Genomic DNA, 16,448 nt, shown 5'->3' on the forward strand with positions numbered 1-16,448 from the left:
TTCTGTTGTCTAACCAATGTTTCATAAAGTCGTAACAAGACTTATTTGCTCCTATATTCTAAGCACCAGCTAATGAATGCAAGTATCCCTAATTGCAGCACAGTAGCTCAGTCATTAGCACTGTTCCCACATAGCGCCAGGGACCTGGGTTTGATTCTAACCTTGGGTGACCGTCTGTGTGGAGTTTGCACATACTCCCCATGTCTGCATGGGTTTCCACTGGGTGCTCTAGTTTCCTCCCACAGTTCAAAGATGCCCAGGTTACATAGATAGATAAGTAATGATAAATTGCCCTGTTATATCCAGGGATGTACAGGCTAGGTAGATTAGCCAAGAGAAATGTGGGGTTATGGGGATAGGGTCTGGGCAGGATATTCCTCAAATGGCTGATGCAGACCTGATGTGCCGAATGGCCTCTTTCCACATTCTATGATCCCATATGCCTTCTTCACCACTCTGTGTATGGATCAATATTTGTGAAAATAGTAGCATTACAATGACTCCGTTTACACTAAAGTAGGGCATAATGATCCAAAATGTGAATGTTTAAACTCTGTAAAGCAAATGGAAGTCAGACAGAGCAAGAGCTCCAGCAACTGAAATAGGAAATTGAAAACATGTTACTGAAAATGCACATTTCTGAACGAAAAATTCTTAAAATGTTATACTGCACCGGTAAAATACGAAGCATCCCAAAAGTATGATGAGTGATTTTGTAAGACAATAAGGAACAGAATTAGGCCATTCAGCCCATGAAGACTGTTCTACCACTTTATCATGGCTGGTATGTTTCTCCCGGTAACCCTGATTCAGTCAGACATGAGATGAAATATCTGGATCAGTGGTGCTGGAAGAGCATAGCAGTTCAGGCAGCATCCAACGAGCAGCAAAATCGACGTTTTGGGAAAAGCCCTTCATCAGGAATAAAGACAGTGAGCTGGAAGCATGGAGAGATAAGCTAGAAGGGGGTGGGGTGGGGAGAGAGTAGCATTGAGTACAATGGGTGAGTGGGGGAGGAGAGGAAGGTGATAGGTCAGGGAGGTGAGGGTGGAGTGGATGGGTGGAAAAGAAGATAGGCAGGTTGGACCAGTCCGGACAAGTCATGGTGACAGTGCTGAGCTGGAAGTTTGAATCTAGGATGAGGTGGGGGAAGGGGAAATGAGGAATCTGTTGAAGTCCACATTGATGCCTTGGGGTTGAAGTGTTTCCACCCTACCAACCCTCGCATAAACCAAATCATCCGCCGACATTTCCGCCACCTCCAAAAAGACCCTACCACCAGGGATATATTTCCCTCCCCACCCCTTTCCGCCTTCCGCAAAGACCGTTCCCTCCGTGACTACCTGGTCAGGTCCATGCCCCCCTACGACCCACCCTCTCATCCTGGCACTTTCCCCTGCCACCGCAGGAACTGTAAAACCTGTGCCCATACCTCCTCCCTCACCTCTATCCAAGGCCCTAAAGGAGCCTGCCACATCTATCAAAGTTTTACCTGCACATCCACTAATATCATTTATTGTATCCGTTGCTCCCGATGTGGTCTCTTCTACATTTGGGAGACTGGGCGCCTCCTAGCAGAGCGCTTTAGGGAACATCTCCGAGATACCCGCACCAATCAACCACACTGCCCCGTGGCCCAACATTTCAACTCCCCACCCCCCCCACCCCGCCGAGGACATGGAGGTCCTGAGCCTCCTTCACCACCACTCCCTCACCACCAGATGCCTGGAGGAAGAACGCCTCATCTTCTGCCTCGGAACACTTCAATCCCAGGGCATCAATGTGGACTTCAACAGCTTCCTCATTTCCCCTTCCCCCACCTCATCCTAGATTCAAACTTCCAGCTCAGCACTGTCCCCATGACTTGTCCGGACTGGTCCAACCTGCCTATCTTCTTTTCCACCTATCCACTCCGCCCTCTCCTCCCTGACCTATCACCTTCCTCTCCTCCCCCACTCACCCATTGTACTCTATGCTACTCTCTCCCCACCCCACCCCCCTCTAGCTTATCTCTCCATGCTTCCAGCTCACTGCCTTTATTCCTGATGAAGGGCTTTTGCCCGAAATGTCGATTTTGCTGCTCGTTGGATGCTGCCTGAACTGATGTGCTCTTCCAGCACCACTGATCCAGAATCTGGTTTCCAGCATCTGCAGTCATTGTTTTTACCATGAGATGAAGTGTAACAGCATTGCTGTTAACATCTGTTAAGAAAAGAGACACTCAAAACACAGGTAGACTTTGTTGAATGCAAGCATGACATATGGTTTAAAACAGCTAAAAGCAATTATGGAACATTCAGATTTCTGCATCCAAGACAATAAAAATTAAGTTTAATCTACGAGTTTCTGTTGAATTAAATACTTAGAATACATACACATCTTGATTAATTTCCAAACACTCTGGAATATCACTGAATAGGTTAACAGGAACTACAACATAATCACCATTCAGTAATGTGAACATTGATCAAGCACGTGTTAAAAAAGAACAAAAAAGTGACAGTCTTCATCAAAATATAGTATGGACCAAATGTGGAACTTTTTTTAAATTTAAAAGGTATATATATATATATATATAAATAGAAGTGCTATTACTTTCATCTTGCAGCTTTTTAAGGAACTTTTCTTTCTGCTGAATTAAATCTCGAATTCCATCTGAAACATCTTTGCATAATTCCTGAGCTTTAGCATTAGCATCGATGGCTCGTTTGTGCTCTCCGATCGAAAATAAGGCATCACACAGACGATAATGACCCTGACAAATTAAAGTTAAGAATCAAAGTAAGAATTTGAAGCTAGAGTGCTTTCACAGGATATATCGGGGGAGGGGAAAAAAAGGTGTATAACAGCTATTTTCGCATGAACATAGCAACTTGCCATTTATTTAAACCCCAAAACTGTGACATGCCTTTCACTATCACTTTGTATACAAACATATGAAGCAGTCCATGCCTGTTCACACCGACACTTAGGCAACTGCTGATAAAGGCAAATGGCATTTGCATCACACATTTAGCGCCAGGTAACGTACACCTTCAACAAAAGAGAAACTAAACATTTCCCCTTGATATTCAACAGAACTACCATTATACCGGATCCCCACCAGCAACATTCTGAAGCAACCACTAACCAGAAACCTTGGAAAAGATCAGAGGTGGGTATTCTGTGATGAATAACTCACACGTCTCTCCACTCACCCACCCCACCCCCACCCTTGCCCCAAAAATTACAAGGAATAAGTTGGCAGAGGTTGTGATGGAATATTCTCCATTTGCTTGGTGAGTACAAAGAATTTGATATCATCTGGAATTAGTAACCCATTTGTTGTTTTAAATATTCATTCCATTCACTGACAGACAATGGCTGCAAATTGACTCATTGTCTAGATATGCTACAGCAACTTGCCAAAGCTAATTTGATAAGACCTCCCATAGCAGTGACCTCTACTGCTTAAAAGAACAATGGCAGCAGGCTGAGGAGAACAGTTACCTACAGATTCCATTCTGCAACATCACCATCCTGACTTCAGCAGTATAATTGCTCCTGCTTCACTGTCACAATCAAAATTCTGGAATATCCAATTTAACTGCACTGAGAGTGCATTGAAACAGACCCTCTGGTCCAATTCATCCATACCGACCAGACATCCCAATCTGACCTATTTCCACCTTCCAAAATTTGGTCCATTTCCCTCAGAACCCTTCCTATTCATATACTTGTTCATATGCCTTTCAAATGTTGTAATTGTGTTCACCTGCACCTCTGACAGCTCATTCCATACACGCACCACCCTCTGCATTAAAAAGTTACCAGTCAGGTCCTTATAAAATCTTTCCCCTTTCACCGTCTCTAGTTCTGGACCCTGCAACAATTCAAGAAAACAGTTCACTCAACTACTCAAAGGCAATTAGGGTTGGCATTAATTACTGGTGTTACTGACAATGCCTCTCTCCCATTAATGCCTAAGAAAAATATTTTGTCCTGTTATTCCACTATATCAGTGCTGGGTTAAGAAAACTTAAGTATAGGAGATTTTTGTCAGCCAGTCAAAAGAAACAGAGCAAGATCTTCCATTTTCACTGAGTATGTTAACTGAAGGGTTATTATAGTTGTTCTAAGGGCAGTTATATTTTCTGAAATAGACATCATATCCAGAAAATGAAATAAATGAAACAAACCAGAAATGAAATGAAATCAATTGGAGAGAGGCAATGTGAGAATATGACAGCAGCTGAAAATGTGTTGCTAGTTAAAGCACAGCAAATCAGGCAGCATCCAAGGAATAGGAAATTCGACGTTTTGGGCATAAGCCCTTCATCAGGAATTCTTCATTCCTGATGAAGGGCTTATGCCCGAAATGTCGAATTTCCTCTTCCTTGGATGCTGCCTAACCTGCTGTGCTTTAACCAGCAACACATTTTCAGCTGTGATCTCCAGCATCTGCAGACCTAATTTTTTACACGAGAATATGACAGCACCATATTTGTCAACAGTAGCTTGGCTGTAAGTGAGCGATGTCAGTTTCACATTTCATGAGTTTTTTAAAAAATAAATCGTCTACCTTGGCTTTTAACCATTAATATTAATGGTTCAAATAATTCAAATTCTAAACCTGAAAAGAATTATGGACATTAGCAATATTAAGATGAGCTTTATCATATTACAAGCACAGGAAACAAAAGAATTATCCTACAAGCCATAAATCATTAGCAACTATTGTATGAGTCATAGTACTGTATATCCTTAAAATTAGATCTCTTAAACATGTATTCTATTCAAACCATCCTTATCATATAAGGTCTGAATGTAAATGTCATCACAATTTGCATTTCTTTTAATATGGGTTACAAGCTGATTCCAGGAATATTACTAAGCATTTTGTTGCAATATAAGTTTGCCCTCAATGTGTTATTAGATTAGATTACTTAGTGTGGAAACAAGCCCTTCGGCCCAACAAGCGCAACCCACCCATTCCCCTACATTTACCCCTTCACCTAACAATATGGGCAATTTAGCATGGCCAATTCACCTGACCTGCACATCTTTGGACTGTGGGAGGAAACTGGAGCACCCGGAGGAAACCCACGCAGACACGGGGAGAATGTGCAAACTCCATACAGTCAGTAAGAAATTTGAAAATCACACTGTCAGGGCTATAATGATAACACATGACAGTGGAGACACAGTCTGGAGAGAAATATAAATGGAAAATAAACTAACCTTGGGCCAATTAGGTTTCAATACAATGGCTCGTTTTCCATCACCAAGTGCTTTCCTGTAAAGGAAAATAAGAATATGATCAAACATCTCTTTCCACTAGTAAACAAATTACCAATTTAAAGCATTTTTTTCTGGTAATAATTAACAGTGCAACAAATGAAGTTAAAGACATTGGATACTGGCAGGTTGCTGCTGGAACCGGTTCTCAGCAAAATGTCAACACCTTCAGGAGAAGGTGGGGAATAAAACAAGTACAATGGGTTTGACGCAATACAAATGTGCTATTGGCCCATACTTAATCATTCCCCTGTTGCATGTTAAGTGATCTGGTGAGAAGAACAGGTTTTAATATGTATTCATGACTAACTCAAAACTTGGTTGATAACTTTCTGGTTACTCTTTCCCCCAGGACAAATCTAACAAAACACAGCTTCTAATATTTTCAAACAAGTCAAGGCTCACATTGCACTAAGTATGTGCTGATCCCTTATTACAAAAAGTGCTGGGTTTGAGTAGAAACCCTTCTCTATGGCTTTGACTGGGAAAAATATATTTAAAGTATTACTGAACTCCAAATTAATTCTTTGTAATTTATGTGAAGCATACCTGAGATTACTGAATAAGTGAACCAAAACTAGGCAACTTCCCGAAGGAATGCTCAAGAGTTTGTCTTCAGTCATTTCTCTGAAGAGTATACTCAGTTTAAAAAGTTCTTTACAATAACTGGCCTCCCAAACAGAACATCTACTTGCTGTACATATTTCCCCTCTGCTGAAATGCAAGAATGCTTTACAGCTTAAACTACAAAACAACATATTTCAGCAGCTCACCTACCAAAAATGTAGGAAAGCTTAAACAAAAAGTTAGAGGGAGGATTGTGTTCCAATGGAATTTAAACTGCAAAGGAGTGAATAGTTATCACATGAAAAAACACCAGTGGCAGCAAAGGATTGACTGGATTGATTGTATTGCAAAATGCAGTGAAAATCCTAACCTACTTCCAACAAGGATTGCTGGGTAACCTGAACCAGGAAATAGGTCCCCTTTCCAGAACCCAAATGTGTTGAAATAGAAGTTTATCCCTACAATTGCTTCAGTTCAAATCAACTAAAGTCTCGGAGTGAGTGTAGAATTTGGAGCGTTCTGATTGACCTACACAACTAACTACTAGATAAATGTGCTAGCCTCTCAGGTGAAGAAGCACCAACAAGTTTGCTTGGAGCCGGAAAGATTCCAGAACGTTAAAAGAGAGAATTTTCCAGATATTTGCAAAATTCATTAAAGGTAAAGAGAGCTTATTGCTGGATTTACAAAATGATATTCTTCTGCTGCGATTCCATCATGACAGTGATTAGTTAGCATTGCTTTATGCATGGAAAATCATGTCTCACAAACTTGAGTTGTTTTTTGGAGAGGTGAGCAAGAAAATAGATGAAGGCAGAGCAGTAGATGTTGCCTACACGGACTTTGGCAATGCCTTCGACAAAATTCCACACTGCAGAGTCATTAGTAAGTTTAGATCACATGGGATCCAGGGAGAGAGTTACCCAATTGGATACAAAATTGGCTTGAAGGTAGGAGACAGAGGGCGGTGGTAAAAGATTGTTGCTGTGCCGCAAGGATTAGTACTGGGTCCACTGCAGTTCATCATTCATATGAACAATCTGGATGAGAATATAGGAGGCATGGTTAGTACATTTGCAGATGACACCAAAGTTGGTGATTTAATGGACAGTGAAGGTTATCTAAGAGTACAACAGGAGCTTGATCAACAAGGCTAGTGGGCTGAGGAATGGATGTTGCATTTTGTTAAGACAAACCAGGTTAGGACTTGCACAGTTAATGGTACGGCCCTGGGGACTATTATCGAATAAAAGATCCAGGGGCAGGTAAATAGTTTCTTGAAAGTGGCATCACAGGTAGACAGGGTGGTGAAGGTGGTGTTGGCACATTTGGCTTCATCGGTTGGAGCACTGAGTACAGGAGTTAGGATCTGAAAATGTGTTGCTGGTTAAAGCACAGCAGGTCAGGCAGCATCCAAGGAACAGGAAATTCGACGTTTCGGGCCAGAGCCCTTCATCATGATTCCTGATGAAGGGCTCTGGCCCGAAACGTCGAATTTCCTATTCCTTGGATGCTGCCTGACCTGCTGTGCTTTAACCAGCAACACATTTTCAGCTCTGATCTCCAGCATCTGCAGACCTCACTTTTTACTACAGGAGTAGGGATCTCATGTTATGGCTGCACAAGATATTGGTGAGGGCGCACTTAAAGTACTGCATACAATGCTGGTCTCCCTGCAGCAGGAAGGATATTATTAAACTGGAAAGGGTGTAAAAAAAGGTTTACATGGACGTTACTGAGACTGGAGGGTTTGAGTTATAAGGATAGGCTAGATAAGCTGGGCCTTTCTTCATCAGAGCATAGGAGGCTGAGGGGTGACCTTACCAAAGTTTATAAAATCAGGAGGGACATAGATTAATAGCCAAGGTCTTTTACTGAGGGCAGAGGAGTACAAAACTAAAGGGCTTAGGTTTAAGGTGAGAGGGGAAAGATTTAAATGGGACTTGAGGGGCAACTTTTTAATATACATGGTGGTGCATATATGGAATGAGCTGCCAGAGGAAGAGGTAGGGGAGAATACAATTACAACATGTAAAAATTATTTGGACAGTTGCATGGATCGGAAAGGTTGAGGGGGATTTGGACCAAGTGCAGGAAATGGGACTAAGTGGATTTCAGTAACCAGATCACCATGACGAGTTGAGCTAAAGGGTCTGCTTTCATGTAGTATGCCTCTGACTATGTTTCAAAGGTATTATACTGGTTGTAAAACATTTTGAGTCTTCCTGTGGCTGTGCAAATTGTTACATAAATGCACATCTTTCTTTAGGATAAAGCAGAACAATATCCCTTACTGGGGAGAGGATGGCATAATGGTAATGTCACTAGGCTAATAATCTAAATATTCAGGCAAATATTCTGGGGACACTTTCCTGAACCCAACAATAAGAAATACAAGGGTTAAATATCTTTGCTGAACAGTCGTGTGTCAACAATGCATACATCAATGAGCACCAGAATACTTAACTAGTTGTAATTACATAATTATTAGAAAACTTACCCGTAATTTTCAATTCGTGAAAAGCAGAGCGCTCGATTTCCATACAGAATTTGATTATCAGGCCTGAAAGAGATTGAAAATTAATGGAATCAATAATCCATAAACTTAATATTGGCTGCAAGTTTTGATGAGAGAAAATGAGGTCTGCAGATGCTGGAGATCAGAGTGAAGAGTGTGTTGCTGGAAAAGCACAGAAGGTCAGGCAGCATACGAGGGGCAGGAGAATCAAAGTTTCAGGCCACAGCCCTTCATCAGGATTGAGGCTGGGAGCCTCCGCAGTGGAGAGATAAATGGGAGGGGGTGGGGCTGGGGAGAAGGTAGCTGAGAATGCACTAGGTGGATGGATGAAGGGGTAAAGGTGATAGGTTGGAGGAGGGTGGAACGGATAGGTGGGAAGGAAGATTGACAGGTGGGACAGGTCATAAGGAAGGTTGGAACTGGGGTAAGGTTGGGGGAGGGGAAGTGAGAAAACTGGTGAAGTCCACATTGTTGCCTTGGGGTTGAAGGATCCTGAGGTGGAAGATAAGGCATTCTTTCTCCAGGCGTCGGTTGGTGAGGGAGTGGCGATGGAGGAGGCCCAGGACCTGCATGTTCTCGGCAGACTGGGAGCTGGAATTGAAATATTTGGCCATGGGGTGATGGAGTTGATTGGTGTGGGTGTCCCGGAGAGGTTCTCTAAAGTGCTCTGCAAGAAGGCGTCCAGTCTACCCAATGTAAAGGAGACCACATCGGGAGCTACAGATACAATAAAGGACATGTGTGGAAGTGCAGGTGAAACTTTGATGGATGTGGAAGGCTCCATTAAGGCCTTGGACGGAAATGAGGTGGGGGGAGGTGTGGGCACAGGTTTTGCAATTTTTGCGGTGGTAGGGGAAGGTGCCAGGACACCCGCACGAATCAACCCCACCACCCTGTAGCCAAACACTTCAACTCGCGCTCCCACTCTGTCGAGGATACACAGGTCTTGGGCCTCCTCCATCACCACTACCTCACCACCTGGAGGAAGAATGTCTTATCTTCCACCTCAGGACCCTTCAACCCTTGGGCATCAATGTGGACTTCACCTGTTTCCTCATTTCCCTTCCCCCCCCCCCCCCCACCTTACCCCAGTTCCAACTTTCCAGCTCAGCACTGTCGTGACCTGTCCCACCTATCAATCTTTCTTCCCACCTATCCTCTCTGACTTATAACTTTTACCCACTTCCATCCATCCATGCACTCTTAGCTAAATTCTCCCGAGCCCCACCGCCTCCCATTCATCTCTCCACCCCTGAGGCTCCCAGCCTCATTCCTGATGAAGGGCTTTCGCCTAAAACGTTGATTCTCCTGCTCCTCGGATGCTGCCTGACCTGCTGTGCTTTTCCAGCAACACACACTCGACTGCAAAGTTTGCTGAACTGGAAGCACTTAACTCCTGTGAGACAGAAATTGTGTGACCCTCTGGTGAAAGCAGTTTTTGAGTCATTCATGGGATGATGGCATCACTAATGGGCGTGTGTTACCCATTCCCAATTAGTCTGGAAAAGACAGGAGTGAGATGCCTTCTTAAACCACTGCAGTCCTTGAGGTGTATTATGAGTAAAGTTAAAGTACTGTTAGGGAGGGAGTTCCAGAATATTGATGGCATGACAATCTATTTCCAAGTCAGGATGATATGCAGCTTGAGGGAAATCATGCAGGTGAGGGGATCCTGTGCATCTTCTGCCCATGTTCTCCGAAACGGTTCAGGTCACACATTTGGTAGGTACTGATGGAGGAGCATTGTTGAGTTACAGCAGTACACCTTGTAGGTGGCACACCCTGCAGCTACCATGATCAGTGATGAAGGCAATAAATATTGTATGTGGTAGGTGACCAATTTCTCTTGTTACAGTCACAGTGATGTACAGCATGGAAACAGACCCTTCAGTCCAACTCGTCCATGCCGACCACATATCCTAACCTAAGCTAGTCCCATCTGCCAGCACTTGGTGCATATTCCACTAAACCCTTCCTATTCATATATCCATCCAGTTGTCTTGCATGATATAGAGATTCTTGAGTGAAGAAGAAAACATTGCATCACACTCTTTTAGAGGGTGAATAAGGAGATAGGAAGCAAGTCACTTTCTGTAGAATTCCTACCCTCTGGCCTGTTCTTGTGGCCTCAGTATTAAAAAAACTAGTCCAGTTCAGTTTCTGGTCAATAGAAACCATCAGAATGTTGGTAATGGGGGATTTACCAATGATAGTGCCATTAGATTGTCTCTTGTTGGAGATAGTTATTGTCTAGCATTTCCATGGCATGAGTAATACTTGCCAGTTATCAGTCCAAGGCTGGAATGTTTCTCAGTCTTGCTGCACATAGGGGTGGACTAACTTAGTATCTTAGATGTTGCGCAAGGATTAGGTTTATCAATTTTTTCAAAAAAATATTACATAGTAATTAATCCCTTGTATCAGCCAATGGAACAAATTAAAACAGTGACAGAATTTAGATGAACTTAGGCTCATGTTCTTATAATTGAATAGTCAAAGCTTTACATTTTCAAAATTGTAAGGTTTAAGATCTTCCCCATCACTAATTTAAAAAAGGCTTTTATTCAATGATTTAGAACACAAAACAAGACTGCCTACAAAAAGCATCTAATACAAATATCAGTCTGTACAATCAAATATGCAATGTTCCATATTCATTCAAATACCTTAAATCAATTGCCTTGGAGTACCAGCTTACTGCAGCTTCATAGTTTTCATTTTTAAATTCTTCATTGCCTTTTTTTTTATATTCTTCACTTTTCTGAAATGATAAAACGAGAATTTAAATTCTAAAATATGTTACAGTCTCAAGTACTGTTTTTGCTACAAATATATAAATTCCTACAAAATCACAAGCATATCCCTTACATACATAAATCAGAGCACTAGATCAGTGGTTATCTGAAGATTGCAATAGAAATGCAATATTTAATGTATTACCAGCAGCTCTAAATGTTACAAATATGGGAAATCTAGAATTGCATCTCAGTCAAATTTTTCATAAGTTCCTGCCCATTTCTTCAGGAAAATAAGTTTGATAAATATTGGAAATGGATAGTAATCCATCAAATAATCAGTGTATTTTGTTTTTTCTTTTCCTTATGAAAGGCATTTTACACTTACCCCAATATTTTTTATATAGGATTACATATAAAACAGGATGCATTTTAAGAAAATTGTCAACACAAGTTGCAGGAAAGGGATTTGTAACTTTGAACTTTGCTCACTTATTAATCCCCTTGAGCAAAACTCCAAAGTCTATATACACCTTTCCCAAATAAGAATAAAAAAAGTTAGTCTTTACAGTATCTTCAAACTTCCCAAGCACTTTACAACCAATTAAGATCTTTGGAAGAGAAGTCACAGCAATAATATAGGAATTGTGACACCCAGTTTGTCCATAGAAAACTCACATGAAATCAATGCGATAATGACGAAGTAATTTGTATTTGAGATACTGTTGAGAAGGTAAATTTTGGGCTGGAGATAGAAACATAGCAGGATTAGACTATTCAGCCATTCGGACCTGCTCCTGTATTCTATTTGATTATGGCTGATCATCCACCCCAGTAGCCCTGTTTCCACTTTCTCCCCACACCCCTCGATCCCTTTAGCCCCAAGAAATATATCTGGATATTTTTTGAAATTTTTCAATATTTTGGCCTCCTGTGGCAGAGAATTCCACAAGCTCACCACTGTTTGGATGAAGAAATTTCTCCTTACTTCTATCCAAAAAGGTTTACCCTTTATCCTTTGGACTTGTCCTTTTGAGTGTGACCCCTGGTTCTGACTTCCTGATCATTGAGATATCTTTCCTGCATCTATTCTGCATAATCCGGTTAGAACTGTACAAGTTTCTACGAGGTCCCCCTTCCTTCTTCTAGACTCCTGCAAATATAGTTGTAACCAATCCAGTCTCTCCCTGCCATGCCAGGCATCAGTTTAGAAAATCTTCTTTGCAATTCCCTCAATAGCCAGAACATCCTTCCTCAGATAAGGAGACCATAATAGCACACAATACTCCAGGTGTGATCTTACCAATTGCCTATTAAGTTGCAGCAAGACATCCCTGCTTCTTTACTCAAATCCTCCTGCGATGAAGGCCAATAAACCACTTGCCTTCTTCATCATCTGCTGCACTGCATGCTTACTTTCAGATACTGGTGTACAACGAGACTGAGATCTTGTTGCAGCTCACCTTTTCAAAATCGTACTCTATTCAGAAAATAACTTACCTTCCTGTTTTTTCAGCCAAAATGGATATCCTCACATTTATTCACATAATACTGCATGTGCTGTGTATTTGCTTGCTTACTTATTGTCCAAATTGCACAGAATCGTCTATACGTTCTCCTAACAGCATACCTTCACAACTAGCTTTGTCTCATTTGTGATCTTGGAGATATTATATGTAGTTTCCTCATCTAAATAATGAACAAATATTGTAAATAGTTGGGCTCCAAGCACTGATCCCGATAATATCACACTAGTCATTGCCTTCCACTTAGAAAAAGACCTGTTTATTCCGACTTTTTGGTTGCTGTCTGCCAACCAGTTCTCATTTCAGTGCACAACCTCTAATCCCCATGCTAAGCTCTTATGTGGAACCTTATTGACAGGCTTCTGACACCAAGATAACACTGCTACTCTACTTCAAAGAGTACCATGTGATAGGAGATAAAAGAAACTGTCCCAAAAAATCACTTTATGACATTTAATGGCTACACACTAGCGTGACTATAGGACTAAAACTCTATACACTATTTAAATCTCTTCATAAGAGATTTACTTTGCTTTGTAACCTCCCACAAATCATTATTTCAGCAGAAGGCCATTTTCCCTCTCCAGTGTGTTCTACCACTCAACAGGATTATGGTTTATATGTAATTTAGTTCTATACCTATGCTTTGCCAAGTATCCCTTAATAATTTTGCTCATAAGCCTTTAATCATTTTGGCTAACAAAAATTTATTCCTACAACCCGCTAATTGTACAATGAAAAATATTTATTACTTTAAGCAGTTTGATAGGTACAGTTTTTATTCCCCATGCAACATGGAACAACTGACCTAATCCCAACATAAAGTATTTTGATGAAAATGCATATCAGCCTTCACAGCAATGGTCAAGAAAATGTCAGGTAACATTAATATTGGAAGGAAACATTCAAACATATTTCAGCTGTAAATTCTTTACTTCAATTTGCAGCTGCATACAATCCCGTAACTGAGTTCTTTTCTCTCGTTCTACTTACCTGATGATCTCCTTTTGGCACTAAATTAAGAATATTTTCACCACCTAAGACCATCTTTACAATATATGCATCTGCAAGAAAAAAAGTGTTGAAAATAAACATAGTTCCTTCACAATTTGCATAAACTTTTGATTTATGACAGATCAATTAGTAACAAACAAATAACATCTGCAAACCTTAAGATCCCAAATTTGGTTTGGAGTCAATGTTGACAGGGTTCATTTTGCAGACTGGACAGTAGGGATAGCTTGCCACTATTCATTTTCCCTCTATTAAAACACAATTTTAGACAAGCAGGTCTGCATTCAGTTCCAGTCCCTCCTACATGAAATATTTGCTAGATACGCTCACAGTTAAGCAGCCATAAAGGCAAGATGTGAGAGCAGACTTAACAGGCGGCACGGTGGCTCAGTGGTTAGCACTGCTGCCTCACAGTACCATGGTCCCAGGTTCAATTGAGGTGACTCTGTGCAGAGTTTGCACATTTTCCCTGTGGGTTTCCTCCAGGTACTCCAGTTTCCTCCCACAGTCCAAAGATGTGCAGGTAATGTGAATTGGCCATGCTAAATTGCCCATAGTGTTAAGTACATTAGTCAGAGGGAAATGGATCAGTGTGGACGGGTTGGGCCGAATGGCCTGTTTCGACACTGTAAGGAATCTAATCTAATCATATATGTCCTCCAAGAATTGAAACTTTCAATAAAGGATGAGAAAAGGCACAGAAAATTGGAGACAAATGCAGGAACTCAAACTTCTAAAGTCACAGATTGTTTTCAAAGACTTACACTGGAGCAGAAATTCTCCTCAATACTTGACCCATAGCAAATTCCTAATTTCAGCTGGAGCAGACATACAACAGTGGTCAGGTCGTTACCTCATTAGGTGGGCTGGGGTGAGAAGGTACATTTATGAACGAAACTGCTTTGCAATAATACTGAAAAGTAGCCACTAGCTGTTATAAAGCTGATGTATCTTTTGCTGCCAACTCATACAATGATGCATATCACAACAGACATGGGAACATTTCCAAAATAGAATTAGAATGGAGAGGAGAGAGGCCGCTGGAGAATAAATAATGTGAGAGGGCAACACATAAAGGCAAGAAAACCAACAACAGAAAGCCACTGAGGGCACAGAGTTAGCAGGAGGAGAAATTGAGAAGTCAACAGAAAAATGCCAGAACAGAGAGCAGATGTATCAGGTGGAAAGGTTAGCTATGGAAAGAGAAAGGATGCAAAAGAAACCTTCATGTATCAGCAAAGGAAGGGTGCTGCCAGGGTTGGAGGATTTGAGCTACAGGGAGAGGTTGAGTGAGCTGGGGCTGTTTTCCCTGGAGAGTCGGAGGCTAAGGGGTGACCTTATAGAGGTTTATAAAATCATCAGAAGCATGGATAGTTTAAATAGACAAGGTCTTTTCCCTGGGCTGAGGGACTCCAGAACTAAAGGGCATAGGTTTAGGGTGAGAGGGGAAAGATATAAAAGTAACCTAAGGGGCAACTTTTTCACATAGAGAGTGGTGTGTGTGGAGAATGGGCTGCCAGAGGAAGTGGTGGAGGCTAGTACAATTGCAACATTTAAAAGGCATCTGGATGGGTACATGAATAGGAATGGTTTGGAGGGATATGGGCTGGGTGCTGGCAGGTGGGATTAGATTAGGTTGGGATATCTGGTCAGCATGGATGGGTTGGACCAAAGGATCAGTTTCCGTGCTGTACATCTCTATGACATGCCAGAAGTACAACATCATGACATTGCATTGCTGCAAAAGGAGATACATGCTCTGAGTGTAACACTTAGAGATAAGGGAAGGTATGAACAAGTTAGTACACAATCAAAAAAAAAGACAAGCAATATTGAAAGCTGGTGGCTCATCTGGTCTGGATAGAAAACATGTTACATTGCTCAGCAGGTCCTTAATTAGTAGTTGGTCAAGGGTTATGGGGAGAGAACAGGAGAATGGGGTTGAGGTACATCAGCTATGATCAAATGGTGGAGCTGACTCAATGGGCAATATGGCCTAATTCTGCTCCTGTACTTTATGGTCTTTATGCATGTGCAGAGCCAGCGAATCACAAGTTTGTTAATGGTACTCAAATATAATAATTCAAGAAATGGGAAAGTATGAACCAGGAAGCTCGAGATCAGTTAGTATAACAGCACTGGGAAGCAATTTATCAGAAATTTGGTCAGTGATAAAATAACATTTCAATTGGAAAAGCATGAAGTAAACAAGGAAACCTAGCTCAGATTTATAAAAAATAAATTATTTCTGATCAACTTGATTTATTCTTTTCATGAAATAGCTAAAGAGAAGATATTTCAGGGGATAGCTTGGAGTGAGTGGAAGCTTGTGAGCTGGGCTATTTTACATCTCCCCTTCCCACTTTCCGCCAAAAACAAACCTTGCGGAGGCCTGGAATACCTAATCCGATTAATCTTCCAACTTTTTTTATCATAATCAGGATGAAGGAAGTATTATAGCATTTGCACAGGACTTGAAACATAGCAACATATCAGTGATTAGGTGTAATGAAGCACATTTTTCTGGTATCCATTTGTTCTGTGAAAGCCAGAAAGCTGTGAAAATTATAACACGCAGGGGGTAAAATCAGCAGGAGGTTTCCTCTTCCATATTTGAACTGATGCCATGAGATTTCATGACTTCCAGAGTCAATGTTGAAGATGCCTTTGGCAGCTTCCACCTGAATATATACCACTGTGCATCTATCTCTGGCGGAACAAGACAGATCCAGGATGGTTTTGTCTGGGATGTTGTGAGGTTTGATTCTGTTGGTATGACTATGTCAGCTTGTTGTCAGACAGTTTTCCCAA

The 16,448-nt window shown here is 41.4% G+C and overlaps 1 protein-coding gene across 2 annotated transcripts in view; it reads right to left on the reverse strand.

Annotated features, from left to right (window-relative positions):
* ttc3 (tetratricopeptide repeat domain 3) overlaps positions 1-16,448 on the reverse strand; it is a 121,932-nt gene that overhangs the window by 74,360 nt on the left and 31,124 nt on the right. For both annotated transcript variants that reach the window (XM_060833812.1, XM_060833813.1), the window contains 5 exons: positions 13,617-13,687; positions 11,029-11,123; positions 8,345-8,407; positions 5,221-5,275; positions 2,596-2,755 (listed from right to left, as the gene is read on the reverse strand). In XM_060833812.1, coding sequence (XP_060689795.1) covers positions 2,596-2,755; positions 5,221-5,275; positions 8,345-8,407; positions 11,029-11,123; positions 13,617-13,687 — 444 coding nt within the window. The remainder of the gene's footprint in view (positions 1-2,595; positions 2,756-5,220; positions 5,276-8,344; positions 8,408-11,028; positions 11,124-13,616; positions 13,688-16,448) is intronic.

The sequence above is a fragment of the Hemiscyllium ocellatum genome, chromosome 12 (genome assembly GCF_020745735.1).
Source record: "Hemiscyllium ocellatum isolate sHemOce1 chromosome 12, sHemOce1.pat.X.cur, whole genome shotgun sequence".
NCBI lineage: Eukaryota > Metazoa > Chordata > Chondrichthyes > Orectolobiformes > Hemiscylliidae > Hemiscyllium > Hemiscyllium ocellatum.